General features: G+C 42.1%; 1 protein-coding gene across 11 annotated transcripts in view; it reads left to right on the forward strand.

The window, feature by feature from the left end:
- ZNF382 (zinc finger protein 382) overlaps positions 1 to 22,476 on the forward strand; it is a 51,703-nt gene that overhangs the window by 28,054 nt on the left and 1,173 nt on the right. For 7 of the 11 annotated variants that reach the window (XM_028839019.2, XM_077982549.1, XM_077982544.1 and 4 more), the window contains 2 exons: positions 143 to 235; positions 15,346 to 18,155. In XM_028839019.2, coding sequence (XP_028694852.2) covers positions 143 to 235; positions 15,346 to 16,766 — 1,514 coding nt within the window. In that variant the 3' untranslated portion in view covers positions 16,767 to 18,155. Of the gene's footprint in view, positions 1 to 142; positions 236 to 15,345; positions 18,156 to 19,383; positions 19,527 to 21,150; positions 21,285 to 22,476 lie in introns of those variants that run through there. The other 4 variants (XR_013410552.1, XR_013410550.1, XR_013410551.1 and 1 more) reach the window with 3 other exon arrangements.

Raw genomic sequence — 22,476 nt, forward strand, 5'->3', positions numbered from 1 at the left:
TCACTTGTGTAGTATAAGGTATTAACTTTGGTAAGACATTAATGTATACCTCATTTACTACCTTGAAGTTGTATCTTTATCTTACTTCAATAGTTTTAAAGTCGAAACAGCTTAGACCAAGAGTCTCATTTTCCATCATCAGGGTTTCACATGACTAAGCCTGATATGATCCGCAAGTTGGAACAAGGAGAAGAGCTATGGACACAGAGAATTTTTCCAAGTTACAGCTATCTAGGTGAGTCTATAAATGAAGTCTAGTAAATATTAAATGTCAAGTAGTTGATGCCTTTGAATGTTTTTAGGGATCTATTTTTGTTATTGTGGTAAAATACACATAACATTAAATATACTATCTTAAACTTTTTAAGCATATAGTTCAGTGGCATCAAGTACATTCTCACTGTTGTGCAACCATCACCACCATCCATCTCCAGAACTCATCTTGCAAAAATGAAGCTCTGTACCCATTAATTTCCCACAGCCGGGCGCGGTGGCTCACGCCTGTAATCCCAGCACTTTGGGAGGCCGAAGTGGGCGGATCATGAGGTCAGGAGATCGAGACCATTCTGGCTAACATGGTGAAACCCTGTCTCTACTAAAAATACAAAAAATTAACTGGGCGTGGTGGCGGGCATCTGGAATCCCAGCTACTTGGGAGGCTGAAGCAGGAGAATTGCTTGAACCTGGGAGGCAGAGGTTGCAGTGAGCCAAGATAACACCACTGCACTCCAGCCTGGGTGACAGAGCGAGACTCCATCTCAAAAAAATAAATAAATAAAAATAACTTCCCTTTATCCCTACTCCCTAGCCCTGCCAACCGCCGTTCTACTTGCAGTCTCTGTAAATTTGACTACTCTAGGTACCTCTTGTAAGTGGAATCACATAGTGTTTATCCTTTTTCTGACTGGCTTATTTTACTTAACATAATGTCCTCCAGGTTCATCCATTCCTTCCTTTTTAATGCTGATTAATATTCTGTTGTATGTATATACCACATTTTGCTTATTCATTCATACATCAGTGGTCAGTTGGGTTCCTTCCATCTTTTGGCTATTGTGACTATTGCTGCTGTGAACATGGGTGTACAAATATCAGTTTTAGTCCCTGCTTTCAGTTCTTTTGGGTATAGTCTCAGAAGTGGAATTGCTGAATAATGTGGTAATTCTGTGTTTAATATTTAAGGAATCACCATACTGTTTTCTGTAGTAGCTGCATCATTTCACATTCCCACCAACAGTGTACAAGGGTTACAGTTTCTTCACCAGCACTTTTTATTTTCTATATTTTCATAGTAGCCTTCCTATTAGTGATGTATTAAAGACCTGAGACCTGTAAAGTGCCTATATATGGCTGACTTTCATGCCTCTAAAGTGTAAATTTTAGGTATGAATATCACCCCCATGTAAATCTTTTCCTTGTTTACCTGTGTTTATGGAAATATTGGCTGCTATTACCTTACCAAGAATCTATTCCATGTTTTATAGGTATAACGTACATGGAGATATAAAGTGTAAAGTTCTGTGAGTTCTGACAGAAGTATAAACCCATGTATCTCACACTCCAATCAAGATATAAGACAGTTTCATTAACCCATTAAGATCCACCAGGCGTCTTCCAACTCAGTCCCTCCCATTAAGACAATCAGAGTTGTGACGTCTACCAACATAGATTCATTTTGTCTATTGCAAACCTTTTTCATATCTGCTTTCTTTCACTCAGCTTCATGTCTGAGAGATTTATACATGCTTCTGCATGCATAAGTAGTTTGTTAACTGTGAAACAGTTTTCCATTGTATGAATATATCAGTTTATGCATCTCTTGTTGAAAGACATTTGGGGTGTTTTTAGTTTAGGATGTTTTTAGTTTATGAACAAAGTTGCTATAGTCATTCTTGTAAAAATATTTCTGTGGACATACATGTTTATTTTTCTCCAGTAAACACCTAGCAGTGATATTGCTGATTCATAAGGCAGATACATATTTTACTTCTTTAGAAACTACCATTTTAGTTTGGTAGTTTAGTAGCTAAAACTACTATACCACTTTAGACTTTCATCAGCACTGTATGAGAATTTTGATTGCCCCACATTCTTTTCTATATTTTATGTTCATTTTGGCCATTCTGGTCATTTTGGCCATTCTTGTTGTATAACTTTGCAGGTTTTTTTTTTTTTTTTTTTTTGGAGACAGAGTTTCGCTCTGTTGTCTGGGCTGGAGTGCCATGGCGCAGTCTCAGCTCGTTGCAATCTCCGCCTCCTGAGTTCAAGCAATTCTCCTGCCTCAGCCTCCTAAGTAGCTGGGATTACTGGCGTGTGCCACCATGCCCAGCTAATTTTTGTATTTTTAGTAGAGACGGGGTTTCACCATGTTGATCAGGCTGGTCTCAAACTGCTGACCTCGTGATCCGCCCGCCTTAGCCTCCTAAAGTGCTGGGATTACAGGCGTGAGCCAGCGCACCCAGCCAACTTCGCAGTTTTAATTTAGATTTATCTTACGGCTAATAATATTGAAAACCTTTTCACGTGCTTTTTATATTAGAGGCATCTGTTCAAGTGTTTTGTTTGTTTGTTCGTTTGTTTGTTTCTTTGGTGTTGAGATGGAGTCTCACTCTGTCGCCCAGGCTGGAGTGCAGTAGCGCAATCTTGGCTCACTGCAACCTCTGCTTCCTGGGTTCAAGCAATTCTCCTGCCTCAGCCTCCCAATTTGCTGGGATTACAAATGTGCACCACCACACTGGGTACTTTTTTGTATTTTTAGTAGAGATGGGGTTTCATGATATTGGCCAGGCTGGTCTCAAACTCCTGACCTTGCCATCCGCCCACCTTGGCCTCCCAAAGTGCTGGGATTACAGGTGTGAGCTACCATGCCCAGCCCTGTTCAAGTGTTTTATCCATTTTTTATTTAAGTAGTATCTATTTTTGCTTGAGTAGTAGGAATTGTTTACATATTGTGGATAGACATCTTTTGTTCAATGTACGTATTACAAATATTTTCCCTAGTCTATGACTTGTGTATTCATTTTAATTGTGTCTTTTGAGGAATAGAAGTTTTTAACTTTGGTGAATTTCAGTTAATCATTGTTTCTTTTATAATTAATTAATTATTTGACCTCTCAAACAAATATTTGTCTTTTTCTAAGTATAGTGAGGATAGTTCTCTTTTCTAGGTATGGTGAGGATAGTGCTCTGTATTTTCTGTGTATATTTTGCTTTTTTTTGAGACAGTATTCTGCTCTTGTTGCCCAGGCTAGAGTGCAATGGCACAATCTCAGCTCACCGCAACCTCCGCCTCCCGGGTTCAAGCGATTCTCCTGCCTCAGCCTCCCAAGTAGCTGGAATTATAGGCATCCACCACCACGCCCCACTAATTCTGTATTTTTAGTAGAGGCGGGGTTTCTCCTTGTTGGTCAGGCTGGTCTCGAACTCCCAGCCTTAGGTCATCTGCCTGTCTCAGCCTCCCAAAGTGCTGGGATTACAGGTGTGAGCCACTGCACCTGGCTGTATATTTTCCTTTTTATGATTAGTTCTGTGATGCACCTCATGTTTTTTTTATGATGTGAAGTAGGGTTCGAGAGTCTATTCTTCTATATGGTTATCAATTTGTTCCATCAGTATTTGTTGCCTGAATTACTCTGATGATCATAGAGAAAATTGATCACATTTGTGTCAGTCTATTTTTGGACAATCTGTTGTTTCTTTGGACATATTTAAAGTCACATTGACAATACCACCTGGTCTTTGATTATTGTAACTTTATAAGAAGTCTAGAAGTCAGTTAGAGTAAGTCTTCTAACTTTGTGCTTTTTAAAAACTTTTAGGGCCAGGCATAGTGGCTCATGCCTGTAACCCCAGCACTTTGGGAGGCCGAGGCGGGCAGATCACCTGAGGTCAGGAGTTCAAGACCAGCCTGGCCAACATGGTGAAACCCCATCTCTACTAAAAATACAAAAATTAGCCAGGTATGGTGCACACGCCTGTGGTCCCAGCTACTCGGGAGGTTGAGGCAGGAGAATTGCTTGAACCTGGGAGGCACAGATTGCAGTGAGCCAAAACTGTGCCATTGCACTCTAGCCGGGCAACAGAGTGAGACTCTATCTCAAAAAAAAGCAAGCAAACAAACGAAAACAACTTTTAGCTATTCTAGGTCATTTTCTTCTCAATTTCATTTTGGAATCAACTTCTTGATTTCTTTAGATAAACGTGCTAGGTTTTTTATTAGTGAGAACTAATGTCTTAGCAATATTGAGTTCTGTGGTTCATGACAATGCTATAGCTTTCCATTTTAGTTAGCTTCTCTAATTCCTGTAAGAAATTCCTGTTTTTAGTATAGAATTCTTAAGTATTGCTCATTAAGTTTCTCTCTAAGCTTTTTTTTTTTTTTTTAAGACGGAGTCTTGCTCTGTTGCCCAGGCTGGAGTGCAGTGGCGCGATCTCCGCTCACTGCAAGCTCCGCTGCCTCCTGGATTCACGCCATTCTCCTGCCTCAGCCTCCCGAGAAGCTGGGACTACAGGTGCCCACCACCACGCCCGGCTAATTTCTTTGTATTTTTAGAAGAAATGGGATTTCACCATGTTTGCCAGGATGGTCTCGATCTCCTGACCTCATGATCTGCCTGCCTCGGCCTCCCAAAGTGCTGGGATTACAGGCATAAGCCACTGCCCCGGGCCCTCTCTAAGCTTTTAATATTTCTGATGCTATTGTAAATAGTAAGAGTGAGCCGGGCACAGTGGCTCATGCCTGTAATCTCAGCACTTTGGGAGGCTTAGGTGGGTGGATTACCTGAGGTCAGGATTCAAGACCAGCCTGGCCAACATGGCAAAACCCCGTCTCTACTAAAAGAATACAAAAAATAGCTGGGCGTGGTGGTGCACACTTGTAATCCCAGCTACTCAGGAGGCTGAGGCAGGAGAACTGCTTGAACCCGGGAGTTAGAGGTTGCAATGAACCATTTCTTCCTTTCTTTTTCTTCCTTTCTTTATTTTATTATTATTATTTTTTTTTTTTTGAGACAGTCTTTCGCTCTGTCGCCCAGGCTGGAGTACAGTGGCAGGATCTCAGCTCACTGCAACCTCCACCTCCCGGATTCAAGCGATTCTTGTGCCTCAGACTCCTGAGGAGCAGCTGGGATGACAGGTGCGCACCACCATGCCCAGCTAATTTTTGTGTTTTTTTAGTAGAGACGGCGTTTCACCATATTGGCCAGGCCGGTCTCGAACTCCTGACCTCAGGTGATCCGCCGTAGCCTCCCAAAGTGCTGGGACTACAGGCGTGAGCCACTGCCCCCGCCTATTTTTAGTAGTTTTAATTACATATAGTGATTATAATGTTAACCATTAGTAACCTTTTAACAGAGTAAACTAAGAAGTAGATAGTTGTGAATTATCTGCTACATACTAGCATGCTGTAACAGATTAGCAAATGTTATGAATACATCATCTCACAACTTTATCAATACATGTTTTCTCATAGTACAATTTTTTAGCGTTTAACAGATCCAAATATGTTTAGTCTTTCTATTCTGTATAAAATTAAAGAGCCAAAAGTATGTAAATTTAAACATATTCAATAATGAATGTTTCAGTAGAGAAATTATAAATGAGTATTAGTTAACTTAGCATGACTCTTAGGTTGCAGGTTACCAAGAAGATTTTGGAAACTGTTTTTAGGCAGATATTATGAAACAACTGTGGAAAAGCCTATTTATAAAACTCTTATTCCACTTATATTGACCTACACAAATAGTATTTATTATGTTTGGATTGTTCATGAAAATTTCATAATACGTTAAACAAAACTAGCCATTATCTCAAGTCACTTCTTTGTTAACTGTATAGCATATACAAGTAAAAGGCAATTAAAAGCAAATCAGGAAAACCTGAAAAGTTAAATGCATAGGTTTGTTTTATTTTGTTTTCCTGCTATGTTTGATGTATATGAAATAATGGATATCAGACAATTCATTTTTACTACATATTTATTTGTGCCTTTTTTCTTAAGTTGAATGTATAGTTTTTATAGTTTTAAACATAGTAAATACAATAGTAACTTATTTGACTAGTAAAGCCAAGTAAAATAAAAATATGTGCTCATAGATGAACCTCTTCTTATTAAACCAAAAATATTAAACTCAGTTATCAAAATTTTACCCCAAGTCACATGAACTTGAAAGGCCTTTGGGTTAGTTCCTATATTTCTGGGGGTGTTAGGAACATTTCACTTACACAAACACTCATTTTTATCTTAAAACAATTTGAATAAACTCTTTAAGGGAGTTTATACATTACTTTGGCCAAGTGCTGTGGCTCACAGCTGTAATTCCAGCTACTCAGGAGGCTGAGGCAGGAGGATCGCTTGAGGCCAGGAGTGTGAGGCCAGCCTGGGCAACATAGCAAGACCCAGTCTCTGAAAAAAATGTATCCCAGTGCAGTGGTGTGCACTTGTAGATCCAGCTATTCAGAAAGCTGAGGCAGGAGAATCACTTAAGCCCAGGAGTTCAAGGCTGCAGAGAGCTATGCACTACTGCACTCCAGCCTGGGCAACAGTGAGACCTCATCTCTAAATAACTAAAATGTTTAAATAAATAATTAATACCATCTCGAGGTAAGAAAATATCACATATACATAATATACATACATAGACATACATAGGCAGGCAGTCCCAAACAGAGATCTTATAACTTTCATTCTAAAATGTTAGCCAGGAGTCAATAAAATAGTGTTACACCTCATCGTTGCTCCACTTTATATTTTTATCTGAATTGTGTTTCTGACACATGGAACAGGGTTAGCTGTTCAATGTGTGGGCTAATGCTTTTTAGCCAGTATTTGTGGAGGAGATTTTCAGATTTTCATTTTCCCTGTTATATAATCTTAAGGAAGCTGTGACTGAATTTTAGGTGTGCCACTGAGCTATCTGGATGTCTCCAAAGCTTGGCTGAGTGAATAAAATATCCAGTTTGTTTCCAGTTAGCCCTTTTTTCCTTCTCAGCCACAGGTGTTTCTTTTGGGGGCCCCTTGAGTGCCCCCAATGTGGGGCAGGGCACCTAAAGTTCAAGTGACTGTAGGGGTTAGAGTGGGAAGGGAAAGGTCTGGCAGGGTGGATAAAGGGATGGAGGAGTTCTGAAGGGCCACATGTCAAAGGATTCAGGGGAACCGAAGGGATGATCAGAGGTGGTGAGAGGAGGGGAAGGAGGAGTGGAGCAGTGGGAAAGGAGAGGTCTTACAGGAGCCAGTTTAGAGAATCCTTAGTAAAGTGATGCCAAGAAGAAAGGAAGCGGAGGGAGCTGGCAGAGCATATACCAACAGGGGAACATACACCATCAGTCAACTGAGAAGTTCCCATGGGAGAAACAGGATCAAACAGGCCTCACAGGTCAAGAATTTTCTAGCCCCGAGAGTCAGGAAGTGAATTCCCACCCAAAAGAAAGACACAGGAAGAAAGACCTGTAGCCCAGCAGGTACTTTTTAAACAAAGAAACCAATGTCTCTAACCCAACTTCATATAAACGGAGGAACCTAGGATTCTAACCCAGCCTCTAGAGTATGCTCAGAATCTAAGGAATCAAAATGTTGTACCAGCTTCAATGGGAGTTTGTCCAGAGCGGTGAACCAGGAGTCTGACTCACCAATGGGTCCCCAGTCAGTCAGGAGTGAAGACTAAGGCTCAAAAGGTGTGCACTTGGGGTTCTGGGTGAGATGCCAAAGGGGTCCAATAATCAATCTGTTCCTATCCAAGCTGTGTTACTATAAATACTAAAGAAAAACATTATCCTGACACTTGTAAGGCAGATCTCAGGGACTGCTACAATGGGGTTTTGAAGTAGTGGGGAGAGAATGGGCCAACTCTGAATACGATAAGGAAGAGAGGAAATTTATAGTTGGGGGAGAGGGGCCGTGATGGGAAATTACTGAGTGGATAGGGTAATCTTGCTCAGCTGACCTACCAGGATTCCTACTGAAAGCAGGTCATGGTGATCAGATATCACCTGCAGGGGCTGGTGAGGCGAGAGATCAGATATTGAGAGTGGGGGATTCCAGCTAAACCGACTTGACAGAATTCTTTCTAAAACTGGGCCCTTCGGTGGACATGCCCAAGGACTGGGCCTAGTTGATTAAAGTTTTATGGTGTTGTCCTGAGTCCTGGGATGCAGTCTCTACTCCTAAAACACGGCCCTTCTGGAGTCTCAATGGAAAGACCAAAGTTGTTTTGTTTTGTTTTGTTTTGTTTTCACCTAACCCAGGACAAAGATGAATGGACCAGGATTTTTTGCTCTTTTATTTTGTTTTATTTGCCTGTTTTTCCACTCTGCTTTAAAATTTTCAGTGCGTTTAAAAATACCAGAAAGGGACTGCCCCATATTGGTCTTCATGAATCCATGCTGAACTGCTCTCTTTTAATATCACATTTCCAATTTGCTGGTATTGGGACCAAGATTTTAACAAGGTTCCTGTTGGCACAGGGCTAGAATCGCAAACTCTTTCTCAGAGCTAAGCAGCCACTGAACTCTTTGCTCAGTTCCTTCAGGGCTCTAGCATTCTTTCCCCTTTGGGCTCCTTGCAGTCTTGCCCTGCAGCAATGTAGTTAACTGAGACTTTGAGATGAAGTCTCGCTCTGTTGCCCAGGCCGGAGTGCAATGGCGTGATCTGGGCACACTGCAACCTCTGCCTCCCAGGTTCAAGTGATCCTGTCTCCTCAGCCTCCCGAATACCTGGGATTACAGGCACATGCCACCACACCTGGCTAATTTATGTATTTTCAGTAGAGATGGGGTTTCAACATGTTGGCCAGGTTGGTCTCGAACTCCTGACCTTAAGTGATCTGCCCGCCTCAGCCTCCCAAAGTGCTAGGATTACAGGCACATGCCACCACGCCTGGCTAATTTTTGTATTTTCAGTAGAGATGGGGTTTCACCATGTTGGCCAGGTTGGTCTCGAACTCCTGACCTTAAGTGATCTGCCCGCCTTAGCCTCCCAAAGTGCTGGGATTGCAGGAATGAGCCACCACGCCAGGCCTGTTCCCATAATCTTATTTATTATTATTTGTTTCTGTATTTTCTTGTGCCCATAATCAGCCCAAGTAGTATAGGATTCAGTCCATCATCTCTTATACTTTCTTAATCATCTCTCTACAATGTGTTATATTATCGCACCCTATAAAATATCTTTACATCTTCTTTTTTTTTTTTTTTTTTTTTGAGGCGGAGTCTGGCTCTCTTGCCTAGGCTGGAGTGCAGTGGCCAGATCTCAGCTCACTGCAAGCTCCGCCTCCTGGGTTCACGCCATTCTCCTGCCTCAGCCTCCCGAGTACCTGGGACTACAGGCGCCCGCCACCCCGCCCAGCTAGTTTTTTGTATTTTTTAGTAGAGACGGGGTTTCACCGTGTTAGCCAGGATGGTCTCGATCTCCTGACCTCGTGATCTGCCCGTCTCGGCCTCCCAAAGTGCTGGGATTACAGGCTTGAGCCACCGCGCCCGGCCTCTTTACATCTTCTTTTATTCTCATTTGCCATTGACAGCTTCCAAAATGAGAGCCATATCATTTCAGGTGTGGGCTGCTGTAATTAATCTTTGAATTTGCCATGATTTTTCCTTAGTTTTTTTTTTTTTTTTTTTTTTCCAGTTTATTCTGTCATTATGCTAAAAAGATAACACTTTTTAATATGAAATTTAAATCCCTCTGTTTTCATGGGTGACAGGATCATACCTCATTTGGTCATTCCAGATGTATTTCTGTCTGTGACTAAGAGCTTTTGATAATCTCTTATTTGTTCAAGAGTCCTAAATATACTCCATATACAATCAGCCCGCCAATTCATGGCTTCCACATCAGCAGATTCAACCAACTGCCAATAGAAAAAAAATACACAAACACACACACACACACAAAATACAAATAAAAATCAGTATAGTATAATAGCTGTTGGCATAGCATTTGCATTGTGTTAGGTATTATAAGTCATCTAGAGATGATTTAAAGTGTACAGGAGGAGATGTATAGGTTATATGCAAATACTACACTATTTTATATGAGGGACTTGAGCATCTTTGGATTTTAGTATCCTTAGGGGTTTCGGAACCTGTCCCCTTGGATTGGATAATGAGGGAAAACTGTAATTGGTTCTATTCATCACAGCTGGACCTTTCCTTATATGATGGATACTACATGTTCCATATATACTTGCAAAGTTAGCCAGCTATGAAGTTAGAGGGTACAGTAATCCATACAAGACCACCCTTACTTCTGACACCAGCTGTAAATTCAGGGATACCCAGGACTGCCCTTAGGGCCGATAATTTTTTTTTTTTTGAGACAGAGTCTCACTCTGTCGTTCAGGCTAGAGTACAGTGGCGCGATCTTGGCTCACTGCAACCTCCACCTCCCAGGTTCAAGCGATTCTCAGCCTCCCAAGTAGCTGGGATTATAGGCATGTGCCACCATGCCTTGCTGATTTTTGTATTTTAATAGAGACAGGGTTTTACTATGTTGGCCAGGGTGGTCTCAAATCTCTGACCTCAAGTGATCCACCTGCCTCGGCCTCCAAGAGTGCTGGGATTACAGGTGTGAGCCGCCACACCTGGCCAGGTTTGATAATTTCCTGAAAAGACCCATGGAACTCAGTGAAAGCTGTTATACTCACAGTTACAATTTGTTACAGGAAAAGATTAAAATCAGTCAAGGGGGCCGGGCGCGGTGGCTCAAGCCTGTAATCCCAGCACTTTGGGAGGCCGAGACGGGCGGATCACGAGGTCAGGAGTTCGAGACCATCCTGGCTAACACGGTGAAACCCCGTCTCTACTAAATAATACAAAAAAAACTAGCCGGGCGAGGTGGCGGGCGCCTGTAGTCCCGGCTACTCGGGAGGCTGAGGCAGGAGAATGGCGTAAAAACCCGGGAGGCGGAGCTTGCAGTGAGCTGAGATCTGGCCACTGCACTCCACCCTGGGCGACACAGCGGGACTCCGTCTCAAAAAAAAAAAAAAAAAAAAAAAAAAATCAGTCAAGGGAAGAAGGAAATAGGCAGAGTATGGGAAAGTGCCAAACTTGCAGCTTCTAGTTGCCCTATCGCTGTGGAGTCATGGATAGCAATCCTGGCAACACTGTGTGACGATGCATACAGAGTACTGCCAACCAGTGAAGCTCAGCACAGCCTCAGTGTCCAAAGTTTTTACTGGGGTTCCTTCAAATAGGCCTGATTGCCCACGTGACTGAGCTCAGTTTCCAGTGCCTTAGGAAGCTGAGCTGATGCTTGCTGCATGACTCAAAGCCCCTACCCTAAATCACATTGTTACTGTCTGGGCAGCCAAAGACTCCCTGGCAAACAAATAAACTCCTATTAGCCATGACACTCAAAGGCCTTAAAAATTACCACCCTGAAACTGAAGTTAAAGGTTAGGCCTCTCATTTGGCAAGGTTGAATTCTTTTTTTTTTTTTTTTTGAGACGGAGTCTCGCTCTGTGGCCCAGGCTGGAGTGCAGTGGCGCAATCTTGGCTCACTGCAAGCTCTACTTCCCGGGTTCACGCCATTCTCCTGCCTCAGCCTCCCATGTAGCTGGGACTATAGGCGCCCGCCACCGCACCCAGCTAATTTTTTGTATTTTTAGTAGAGACAGGGCTTCACCGTGTTAGCCAGGATGGTCTCAATCTCCTGACCTCGTGATCCGCCCGTCTCGGCCTCCCAAAGTGCTGGGATTACAGGCGTGAGCCACCGCGCCCGGCAGCAAGGTTAAATTCTTTACCACACAATACTAATATATCACTTAACTAAAAAATCAAGTTTCATTTCCTCCATGAAATACCTTGACTACTGTGTAGACTGTGTCTATTTCTGTTTTTTATGCATTCCCATTCTACTTAACATCTGTAATATGTGAGCAGACACGTCCTCTGATATGATCTAGTAATTTGGTACCTAATTCGAAGTTGTTTTACATGAAACTTCTTTCTCCATTTGGTTTATCATTTCCCCAAAATAAGGTCCTCTCTTTTGCCTTTCCTTACTGCAGCTTGTAACAGAGGCCAGGTATTCAGTAGTTATCTTATTGACTGTCATACCGTGCAAGGAAAATATCTTTCTTATCCATTTAGAAATCATTTACTACTAAGTTCTTTTTAGGTGTACCTGCCAGCATTGTATCCCCTAACTTCAGATAACAGTGTGTAAATGTATACTCAGAAGATTTTAGAGAAGATCGTCAATAAAATATTGACCTGAAAAATGTGAGTTTTAGTTGGGAAAGCAATATTATATTATCAAATCAAGGACTTTACATAGAATGATCATGTTAAAATCCCAGGTTGTTGGAAAATATCTTGAAGTGAATGTTCCAGACCATAATTTTATTACAATTTCAGACAGACGTGATACTGAAAGGTAGAAAAACTATGTGAAAGCTTAGCTGGGAGCAGTTGCTCATGCCTAGAATCTCAGCATTTTAGGAGGCCAAGACGGTGGATCACTCGAGGTCAGGGGTTCGAGACCAGCCAGGCCAACACAGTGAAACCCCATCTCCACTAGAAATTACAAAAAATATTAGCCAGATGTGGTGGCACACACCCATAGTCCCAGCTACTCAGGAGGCCAAGGCATGAGAATCGCTTGAACCTGGGAGACTAAGGTTGCAGTGAGCTGGGATTGTGCCACTGCATTCCAGCCTGGGTGACAGAGTGAGACTCTGTCTCCAAAAAAAAAAAGGGTGGGGATCAGGTGCAGTGGCTCACACCTGTAATCCCAGCATTTTGGGAGGCCGAGGCAGGTGGATCACGAGGTCAGGAGTTCGAGACCAGCCTGGCCAACATAATGAAACCCTGTCTCTACTAAAAATACAAAAATTAGCCAGGTGTGGTGGCACATGCCTGTAATCCCAGCTACTCATGAGGCTGAGGCAGGAGAATCACTTGAACCAGAGAGGTGGAGGTTGCAGTGAGCTGAGACCATGCTGTTGCACTCCAGCCTGAGTGACTGAGTGAGACTTTGTCTCCAATAAAAGGAAAGACTATGTGAAAACTTTAAGACAAATTGGATAGTAGCATATACTTGGAGGTATATGCTTAGGGAGGCAATGTAACTCCAATTACCAATACAGATTAGTTTTACATGTCCTAGAACTGCGCAGAAGTGGAATTGTATGATATGTATTCTTTTTCGTAAAGCTTACACACTGCAAAATATTTGAGATTCATTCCTGTTGTCATTGTGTATCAGCATTGTTTCAGCATTGTTTCTTATTGTTTCTTCTTATTGCTGTGGTAGTATTCGATTGTATAATACATGACACAGTTTTACCTGTTCATCTTTTGATGGATACTGTTCCCAGTATGGGACTATTATAAATAACAATGTAAATCATAGGTAAGATGAATCCACCTTTAAATTGCCCTCCCAAATATGGATGGTAGTAAGGCAACTATAGTTAGATATACATTAATTTTTAAAAAATGATTAAGATTAATCAGTGCTCTGCACATACATCGAAGGATCCAGCCCTTTACAACTCCAACAGGGAATTGCAGAGTTAAGGTGACTGTATTGGGAGGAAAACTCAAACCTAGCTTTCCCTAAAGCTGAAAAAAGTAATTTGGCAAATTGAAAGAATGAAGTTAGAATTGTTGGTCAGGAGAATTTCATTATTGACCATCTCTGGCAGAATAAATTGATGGTAACAGCAATCAGAATACTATAGTCTCCGGGCACTGTGGCTCACGCCTATAATCCCAGAACTTTTGGAAGATCACTTGAGGCCAGGAGTTCAAGTCCAGCCAGGGCAACACAGGAAGACCCCATCTGTAAAAAAAAAAAAAAAAAAAAAATTAGCTGGATATGGTGGCACACATCTGTAGCCCCAGACACTTGGGAGGCTGAGGTGGGAGGATTGCTTGAGCCCAGGAGGCCAAGGCTGCAGTGAGCCAGAATCACACCACTGTATTCCAGCTTGGGGGACAGAGCGAGACTCTTTCTCAAAAAAAAAAAAAAAATGAATTTAAATACATATATATATATGTAAAATATGTATACACAACAGTGATTATATTCATGTTGGAATTATATTTTGTCTGTTGGTGTATTTGATAATTCCTCATGGGAATATGTTTTCCAGATTCTCTGCTTTCAAGAGAAAATAAATTGCAGTTACATGGACATCTAGGGCCTAGACTATAGACTAATGTTTCTGTAAACACTAGGAAATGAGCTGAGAAAGTTCATTTACCATTCATGGGCTCAATGCAAGTGAAGAAGAAAGAATTGGAAGCACTTATAACACTTAGTCATGAGGGGATAAATAATGTATAGCTTTTTGTCTCTTCCTAAATCATTTTCTGTCGCATTGCCTATTGTTCAGCACCCTTGGTAGGCTCACTTCAGCAGCTCTGAATCTTCTATTCCAAGGAGAATACCTCTTTCATCATTCTTTCTCTTCTGCTCACTTATCCTTTTTTTTTGTTCTTTTTTTTTTTTCTTTTTGAGACAGACTTTCGCTCTTGTTGCCCAGGCTGGAGTGCAATGGCACGATCTCGGCTCACCGCAACCTCTGCCTCCCGGGTTCAAGCAATTCTCCTGCCTCAGCCTCCCGAGTAGCTGGGATTACAGGCGTGCGCCACCATGCCCAGCTAATTTTGAATTTTTAGTAGAGACAGGGTTTCTCCATGTTGGCCAGGCTGGTCTCAAACTCCTGACCTCAGGTGATCCACCCACCTTGGCCTCCCGAAGTGTTGGGATTACAGGCATGAGCCACTGAGCCTGGCCATCCTTGTGTTTCTTATACCTTCTCAGTGCAGCTTATATTTATTTATTTATTTATTTATTTATTTAAATTTTTTTTTTTTTTGAGACGAAGTCTCGCTCTGTCGCCCAGGCTGGAGTGCAGTGGCACAGTCTCCGCTCACTGCAAGCTCCGCCTTCCAGGTTTACGCCATTCTCCTGCCTCAGCCTCCCGAGTAGCTGGGACTAGAGGCGCCCGCCACCGCGCCCGGCTAATTTTTTGTACTTTTTAGTAGAGACGGGGTTTCACAGGGTTAGCCAGGATGGTCCGATCTCCTGACCTAGTGATCCGCCCGTCTCGGCCTCCCAAAATGCTGGGATTACAGGCTTGAGCCACCGCACCCGGCGCAGCTTATATTTATAACATGCCAAAGATATGAGTGTTTTTTACTTATGCCAGTTTTTCTTCATTTTAACAGAGTAGCAAGATTTGTATTTGTGTTTATACATTTTCGCTACCAAGAGGTAATTTATTCTGGCCATTTTGTAGATCAGAGTAGTGAGATAGTCTCACCATAGTTTGTCTGGATGTATACCCAATCCGTAGCATTTATGTGAAGACTCACAGTGTTAATTGTATTCTTTTCTAGAAGAAGATGGGAAAACTGAAGATGTCTTAGTGAAGTTCAAAGAATACCAAGACAGGCATTCTAGATCCCTCATATTCATCAATCACAAAAAACTAATTAAGGAGAAAAGTAATATTTATGGTAAAGCACTTACTCTAGGCAAGAACCGTATTTCAAAAACCATACTATGTGAATATAAACCTGATGGAAAAGTTTTGAAAAATATTTCAGAACTAGTCATTAGAAATATAAGCCCCATAAAAGAGAAGTTTGGGGACAGTACTGGATGGGAGAAATCACTCCTCAGTACGAAGCATGAGAAAATTCATCCTGCAGTGAATCTCCAGAAACAAACAGAAAGAGTTCTCAGTGGTAAGCAGGAACTTATTCAGCATCAGAAGGTTCAAGCTCCAGAGCCACCGTTTGACCATAATGAATGTGAAAAATCCTTCCTGATGAAAGGAATGCTATTTACACATACTAGAGCTCACAGAGGAGAAAGAACCTTTGACTACAATAAAGATGGAATTGCCTTTATAGAAAAGTCAAGCCTCAGTGTCCATCCAAGTAATCTTATGGAAAAGAAGCCCTCTGCCTACAACAAATATGGGAAATTCCTCTGCAGAAAGTCTGTCTTTATTATGCCTCAGAGACCACAAACAGAAGAGAAACCCTTTCACTGTCCTTACTGTGGGAATAACTTTAGAAGGAAATCATACCTCATTGAACATCAGCGAATTCACACCGGTGAAAAACCTTATGTTTGCAATCAATGTGGAAAGGCCTTCCGTCAGAAGACAGCCCTCACCCTTCATGAGAAAACACATATAGAGGGGAAACCCTTTATTTGTATCGATTGTGGGAAGTCCTTCCGCCAGAAGGCCACCCTCACTAGACATCACAAAACACATACGGGGGAGAAAGCCTATGAATGTCCTCAGTGTGGAAGTGCCTTTAGGAAGAAGTCATACCTCATTGATCACCAGAGAACTCACACAGGAGAGAAACCATATCAGTGTAATGAGTGTGGGAAGGCATTTATCCAGAAGACAACCCTCACTGTGCATCAGAGAACTCACACAGGAGAGAAACCCTATATTTGCAATGAATGTGGGAAGTCCTTCTGCCAAAAGACAACCCTCACTCTCCACCAGAGAATTCACACAGGGGAGAAACCCTATATTTGTAATGAATGTGGGAAGTCCTTCCGCCAGAAGGCAATCCTCACTGTTCATCACAGAATACACACAGGAGAGAAATCCAATGGGTGTCCTCAGTGTGGGAAAGCCTTTAGTAGGAAATCAAACCTCATTCGCCATCAGAAAACTCACACAGGAGAGAAACCATATGAATGTAAACAGTGTGGGAAGTTCTTCAGTTGTAAGTCAAACCTCATTGTCCATCAGAAAACTCACAAGGTAGAAACCATGGGAATTCAGTAAGTAATGCGGCTTTTTTTGGTAAAAAAAATGTTAAGTCATAGTAAACCCTGTAGATGATGTTGCTTGCAAGCATAATAATATCCAACAGTTTAAGGTACTATACCACATGGTAACCTACTATTTGCCAGCCTGTAAAACACACACACACACACACACACACACACACACACACAAATATTATTAGACAAATTACATGACAAAAATCATTAAAAAGTCCAAATTTTTTTCTTATTAGCTTCAGCAGACAAAACCTTCCTCTGTCAAGGTGTTATAAACATTTTAAATCACATTTTCCATTTCAATACATATCCTTTTGTTAATCAGTAATAACTAGTTGGCCAACTGACTGCAGTCCATGGACTACACAGTGAGTAGAGAGGTTCTTTAAAAGAAGGAGGTATAAACTGTATTTCTCATTGCAAATCCAAAATAAAAATTAGTTGTTACCTCCTCACAGTTGACCACGATTCTGACTTTTAACATTACAAATTAGTTTTTACATATTATAAACCTTTCTATAAATTGGATTATCATGCATTCTTTCATGTACGGCTTATTACATTCATCATGTCCCTGAGTCTAATCATTAGTGCATGTGGCAGAAGTTTATTTATTTTTATCCAGTATAGAATTCTATTATATGATTATATCACAATTTATCCATTCTCCTGTTGATGAACTTTTACATTGTTTACAGCTTAGGGTCATAATAAATCATGCTTCTGAGAGCATACTTGTCTTGGTGTACATACATGTATTTCTCTTGTGTATATACTTAGGAATGGAATCGCTGGGTCTTAGTGCATATGTGTATTCAGTCAGATACTGGCAGACGATTCAGAACTTTCACCACGTGAGATAATTGACACTGAAGGGAAACAGCTATAAATTTTATCAATATGGTGCTGGTTCAAACCAGAGAATTCTTGCTACAGGGAAACTTGATCAGTGTTATTGTGAAAACTGGGAATGTGAATGAACGTAATATATGTAGAAGGACGTTTAGCCACAGCCCAAATCTTGCAGGCAAATGTCATAAATGTGAGATTACTGTTAGCCACAGTTAATGCCTTATTTGAAAGCAAAAAGTCTACTAGAGAAGGAGAGGCATCCAGCATTTCCCTTTTTCACCATCAGAGAATTCCAACTAAAGTCCTGTGAGTGTGTTGAAGTTGGAGCATGGGGAGGAATATAGTCTTTACCTACGGTCTGTATCTTACTGGTCAAGTACAAATGATGAATATGGAAAAGCTTATAGCCATCGTTCATATATTACGCTACGCCAGGGAATTCACATAGGATGAGAACTTTTCAAATGAAATGATTGTAAGAATGACTTTAACTGTTGCTCATTTCTTTTACACCATCAAAGAATTAATACTAAAGAAAGGAAGATTAAAAGGAAACAAATGGTGCTTGGGACTTTGTTTTTTTTTTTTTTTTTTTTTGAGAGAGTCTCTTTCTGTCACCCAGGCTGGAGTGCAGTGGCATGATCTCAGCTCACTGCAGCCTCTGCCTCCCAGGTGCCAGTGATTCTCCTGCCTCAGCCTCCTGGGTAGCTGAGATTATAGGCAAGCACCACACGCATGGCTAATTTTTGTATTTTTAGTAGAGACAGGGTTTCATCATGTTGGCCAGGCTGATCTTGAACTCCTGACCTCAGGTGATCTGCCCGCCTCGGCCTCCCAAAGTGCTAGGATTACAGGGACTTTTAACTCTGGGGAGAGCTCTCTTCCATGACAGAAGTCTAGCCATACTGAGACTATAATGCTAGGAAGTCTATGTGTAGGCACCCAGATCAACAGCCACAGCTGAGCTCCCAGCCATCAGCTAGCATCAGCTGCCAACCACGTAAGTGAAGCCTCTTGAACATCCAGTCAAACCTTCAGATGACTGTGGACCCTGCTGATACCCAACTGGTACCACAAATGAGACCTCAAGCAAGAACTGCCCAGCTGAGGGCTTCCCACATTCCCGGCCAACAAAATGGTCAGGCTTTTAAACTAAAAACAGTTTTATTTTTTATTTAATAAAAAAGTTTTTATTTAACTTGATTGTTTTATTAAAAGGGAAAAGTAATTTTTTAGTATCTATTAACATATAATAAAAATAAAGGTATAAGGCTGGGCTTGGTGGCTCATGCCTGTAACCCCAGCACTTTCGAAGGTGTTAGGAGGATCACTTGAGCCCAGGAGTTTGAGACCAGCCTGGGAAACATGCCAAAACCCCATCTCTACAAAAAATTAGCCAGGCATGGTGGCACATTCCTGTAGTCCCAGCTACTGGGGAGGCTGAGTGGGGGGATCACTTGAGCCCGGGAGGCAGTGGTTGCAGTGAGCCAGGATAGTGCTACTGCACTCCAGCCTGGGTGACAGAGTGAGGCCCTATCTCAAAAATAAATAAATAAATAAATAAATAAATAAATAAAGGTATAAATATTTGGATTCTGCAGTCAATGAGCAAAGATATGGTGGTTACTAATAGGTGATTTTGGCATGAAGAAAAACTGACCATAAAATACAGCTGAAGATTTGGCTGCATTTTTGGCTTGTAATTACATACCTTAATAACAACTCAATTGAGGGGTCCATATATGTTCTTTCTCATTTTCTGGCAGTAAATCATATTCATCATATACGTCCCAATTTTGCACACACAAAAAATGAAAATAGCCCCCAAAGAAAGGCTGTGGATAATGTGATCCATCCTCAAAAGACCCTGTGCTGTCATTTCTCAACAAAGGCGCAGAGAGAAATCAAGGTATGGAATCTAATGAATGTCTGTGAAGGAGGTACTTTTGAATGCTTTAAAGAAAGTCTAAATGAAGTTGTGTTTTCTTTCTTTCTTTCTTTTTTTTTTTTTTTGAGACAGGGTTTCACTTTTGTTTCCCAGACTGGCGTGCAATGGTGCAATTTCGGCCCATTGCAACCTCTGCCTCAAGCGATTCTTCTGCTTCAGCCTCCCAAGTAGCTGGAATTACAGGCGCCCACCACCACGCCCAGCTAATAGAGAGGTTTCATCATGTTGGCCAGGCTGGTCTCCAAAGCCTGACCTCAGGTGATCCCCCCGCCTCGGCCTCCCAAAGTGCTGAGATTACAGGTGTGAGCCACTGTGCCCGGCTAAAGTTGTGTTTTCTAAAGCTATTTACATATAAGCTGCTGCTCCTTAGGAAAATTTGGTCCTGTGGTTTATATTTTGGCATGAAACAACATGGGGCTATATTCCAGAACCCTGCTTGAAGATTTCTTTTGAAGAAGTCAGAAATTTTCTTTGCCTTTTTTTTTTTTTTTTTTTTTTTGAGACAGGTTCTCAGTCTGTCACCTAGGCTGGAGTACAGTGGTGCCATTATAGCTCACTGCAGACTTGAATTCCTGGACTCAAGCAATTCTCCTGCCTCAGCCTCCCAAGTAGCTAAGACTATAGGCATACACCATCCCACTCAGTTAACGTTTTTATTTTTTATACATATGGGGTCTCGCTGTGTTGCCCAGGCTGGTATCAAACTCCTGGCCTCAAGCAATCCTCCCTCTTCAGCCTCCTAAAGTGCTGGGGTTACAGGTGTGAGCCACTTCACTCACTTTAGAGATTTTCACTTTATGAATTGATAAATACAGCATTGCCTCACTTAATAGGGATACATTCTGAGAAATACATCATTAGGCACTGTCATGATTTTGCAAGCATCACAGAGTGCTGATACAAACCGATATGGTACAGCCTTCTAAACACCTAGGCTATATGGTAGAGCCTATTGCTTCTAGGCTACAAATCTGTACTGCATGTTACTGTGCTGAATACTATAGGCAATTGTAACACAATGGTAATTATTTGTATATTTAAACCAGAAAAGGTACAGTAAAAATATGGTACTATAATTGTTTTTTCTTTTTTTTGAGACAGAGTCTCACTCTGTCGCCCAGGCTGGTGTGCAATGGTGCGATCTCGGCTCACTGCAACCTCCGCCTCCCCGGTTCAAGTGATTCTCCTGCCTCAGCCTCCTGAGTGGCTGGGAGTACAGGTGCAAGCCACCAAGCCTGGCTAATTTTTGTATTTTTAGTAGAGATGGGGTTTCACCATGTTGGCCAGGATGGTCTCAATCTCCTGACCTCGTGATCCACCCGCCTTGGCCTTCCAAAGTGCTGGGATTACAGGCGTGAGCCACCACACCTGGCCGGTACTATAATCTTATGAGACCACCATTGTATATGCAGTCTATCATGAACCAAAATTTCATGTGCCGCGTGAGTATTTTTCATCTAAGTTATCTATTGCTCAATGAAGTTTGGGCAGCTCTAAGGAGCAAACATGTTTATAGAATCTAAGTCAACTTGGCCTAAATATATATGACAAAATAGGAGTGATTTTGCAAATTCATATTTTGTAGACCTAACTGCAAGGTCATAAGACATATGCAAAATGATTTCATCAGTTCAGAGGACTAACAAGACTCCACAGAGCACACCCAGGAAATGTTTTTGGTTAGAAGCAAAGGATGTGGCTCAGCAAAAGAAAGGGAAGGTAAGCACTGGGGCTCAGAATCATCTAGCTGCACGCTTCTCAGTGGTTTTATTCATGTACAGACTGCACACTGTCTCTGAACTGAACCACTAAGATCTGTATGAAACTTGATTTGGGGAGAGCTGATGGCAGGACGTGTCAACATGGGTTTTTTTGTTGTCATTGTTTTGTTTTTTTGAGACAGAGTCTTGCTCTGTCGCCCAGGCTGGAGTGCAGTGGTGCGATCTCAGCGCACAGCAACCTCTGCCTCCCAGGTTCAAGCAATTCTTCTGCCACAGCCTCCCAGGTAGCTGGGGTTATAGGCATGTGCCATCACGACCAGCTAGTTTTTGTGTTTTTAGTGGAGATGGGGTTTCTCCATGTTGGCCAGGCTGATCTCGAACTCATGACCTCAGGTAATCCACCCAACTCAGCCTCCCAAAGTGCTGGGATTACAGGCGTGAGCCATCGTGCCCAGCCACTGCATAGGTTTTTTATTCCTCTCTGTTCACTGGTTACGTAGTCATGCCAGGCTATCTAACTGGTTATGTGAGTTAAAAAAAGTTAAAAAGCCATCATTAACAAATTGGCTGTGGGAGTCTCCCAGGGAATATAAGACTTTAACCGGCCAGGCGCGGTGGCTCACGCCTATAATCCCAGCACTTTGGGAGGCCGAGGCGTGCGGATCACAAGGTCAGGAGATCGAGACCATCCTGGCTAACACGGTGAAACCCCGTCTCTACTAAAAATGCAAAAAATTACCCAGACGTGGCGGCGGGCACCTCTAGTCCCAGCTACTTGGGAGGCTGAGGCAGGAGAATGGCATGAACCCAGGAGGCGGAGCTTGCAGTGAGCCGAGGTCACGCCACTGTACTCCAGCCTGGGCAACTGAGCGAGACTCCATCTCAAAAAAAAAAAAAAAAAAAAAAGGACTTTAACCAGTACCTCACGTAGCTCACCGGCTTTATCCCAACCAAGAGTCAGAGCCAGACATCCAGGCATCATGGAGATAATGTTAGAGCTTTGCAGTCTGACTGTAAATCAGCTCCATCCTACAAACATGGTTCCTATAACTGTTGCGTATTTCCTGATAATGTATGTGAACAAGCATATCTCCTCACCCTCTGTGTCCCCAGTATCAGATAGTGCACAGTACATCTCAAATGTGATCATTTCTTGCCAGCTAATGCTTTAATTTCTCCACTCAGTTTCT

Source organism: Macaca mulatta, chromosome 19 (genome assembly GCF_049350105.2).
Source record: "Macaca mulatta isolate MMU2019108-1 chromosome 19, T2T-MMU8v2.0, whole genome shotgun sequence".
Classification (NCBI taxonomy): domain Eukaryota; kingdom Metazoa; phylum Chordata; class Mammalia; order Primates; family Cercopithecidae; genus Macaca; species Macaca mulatta.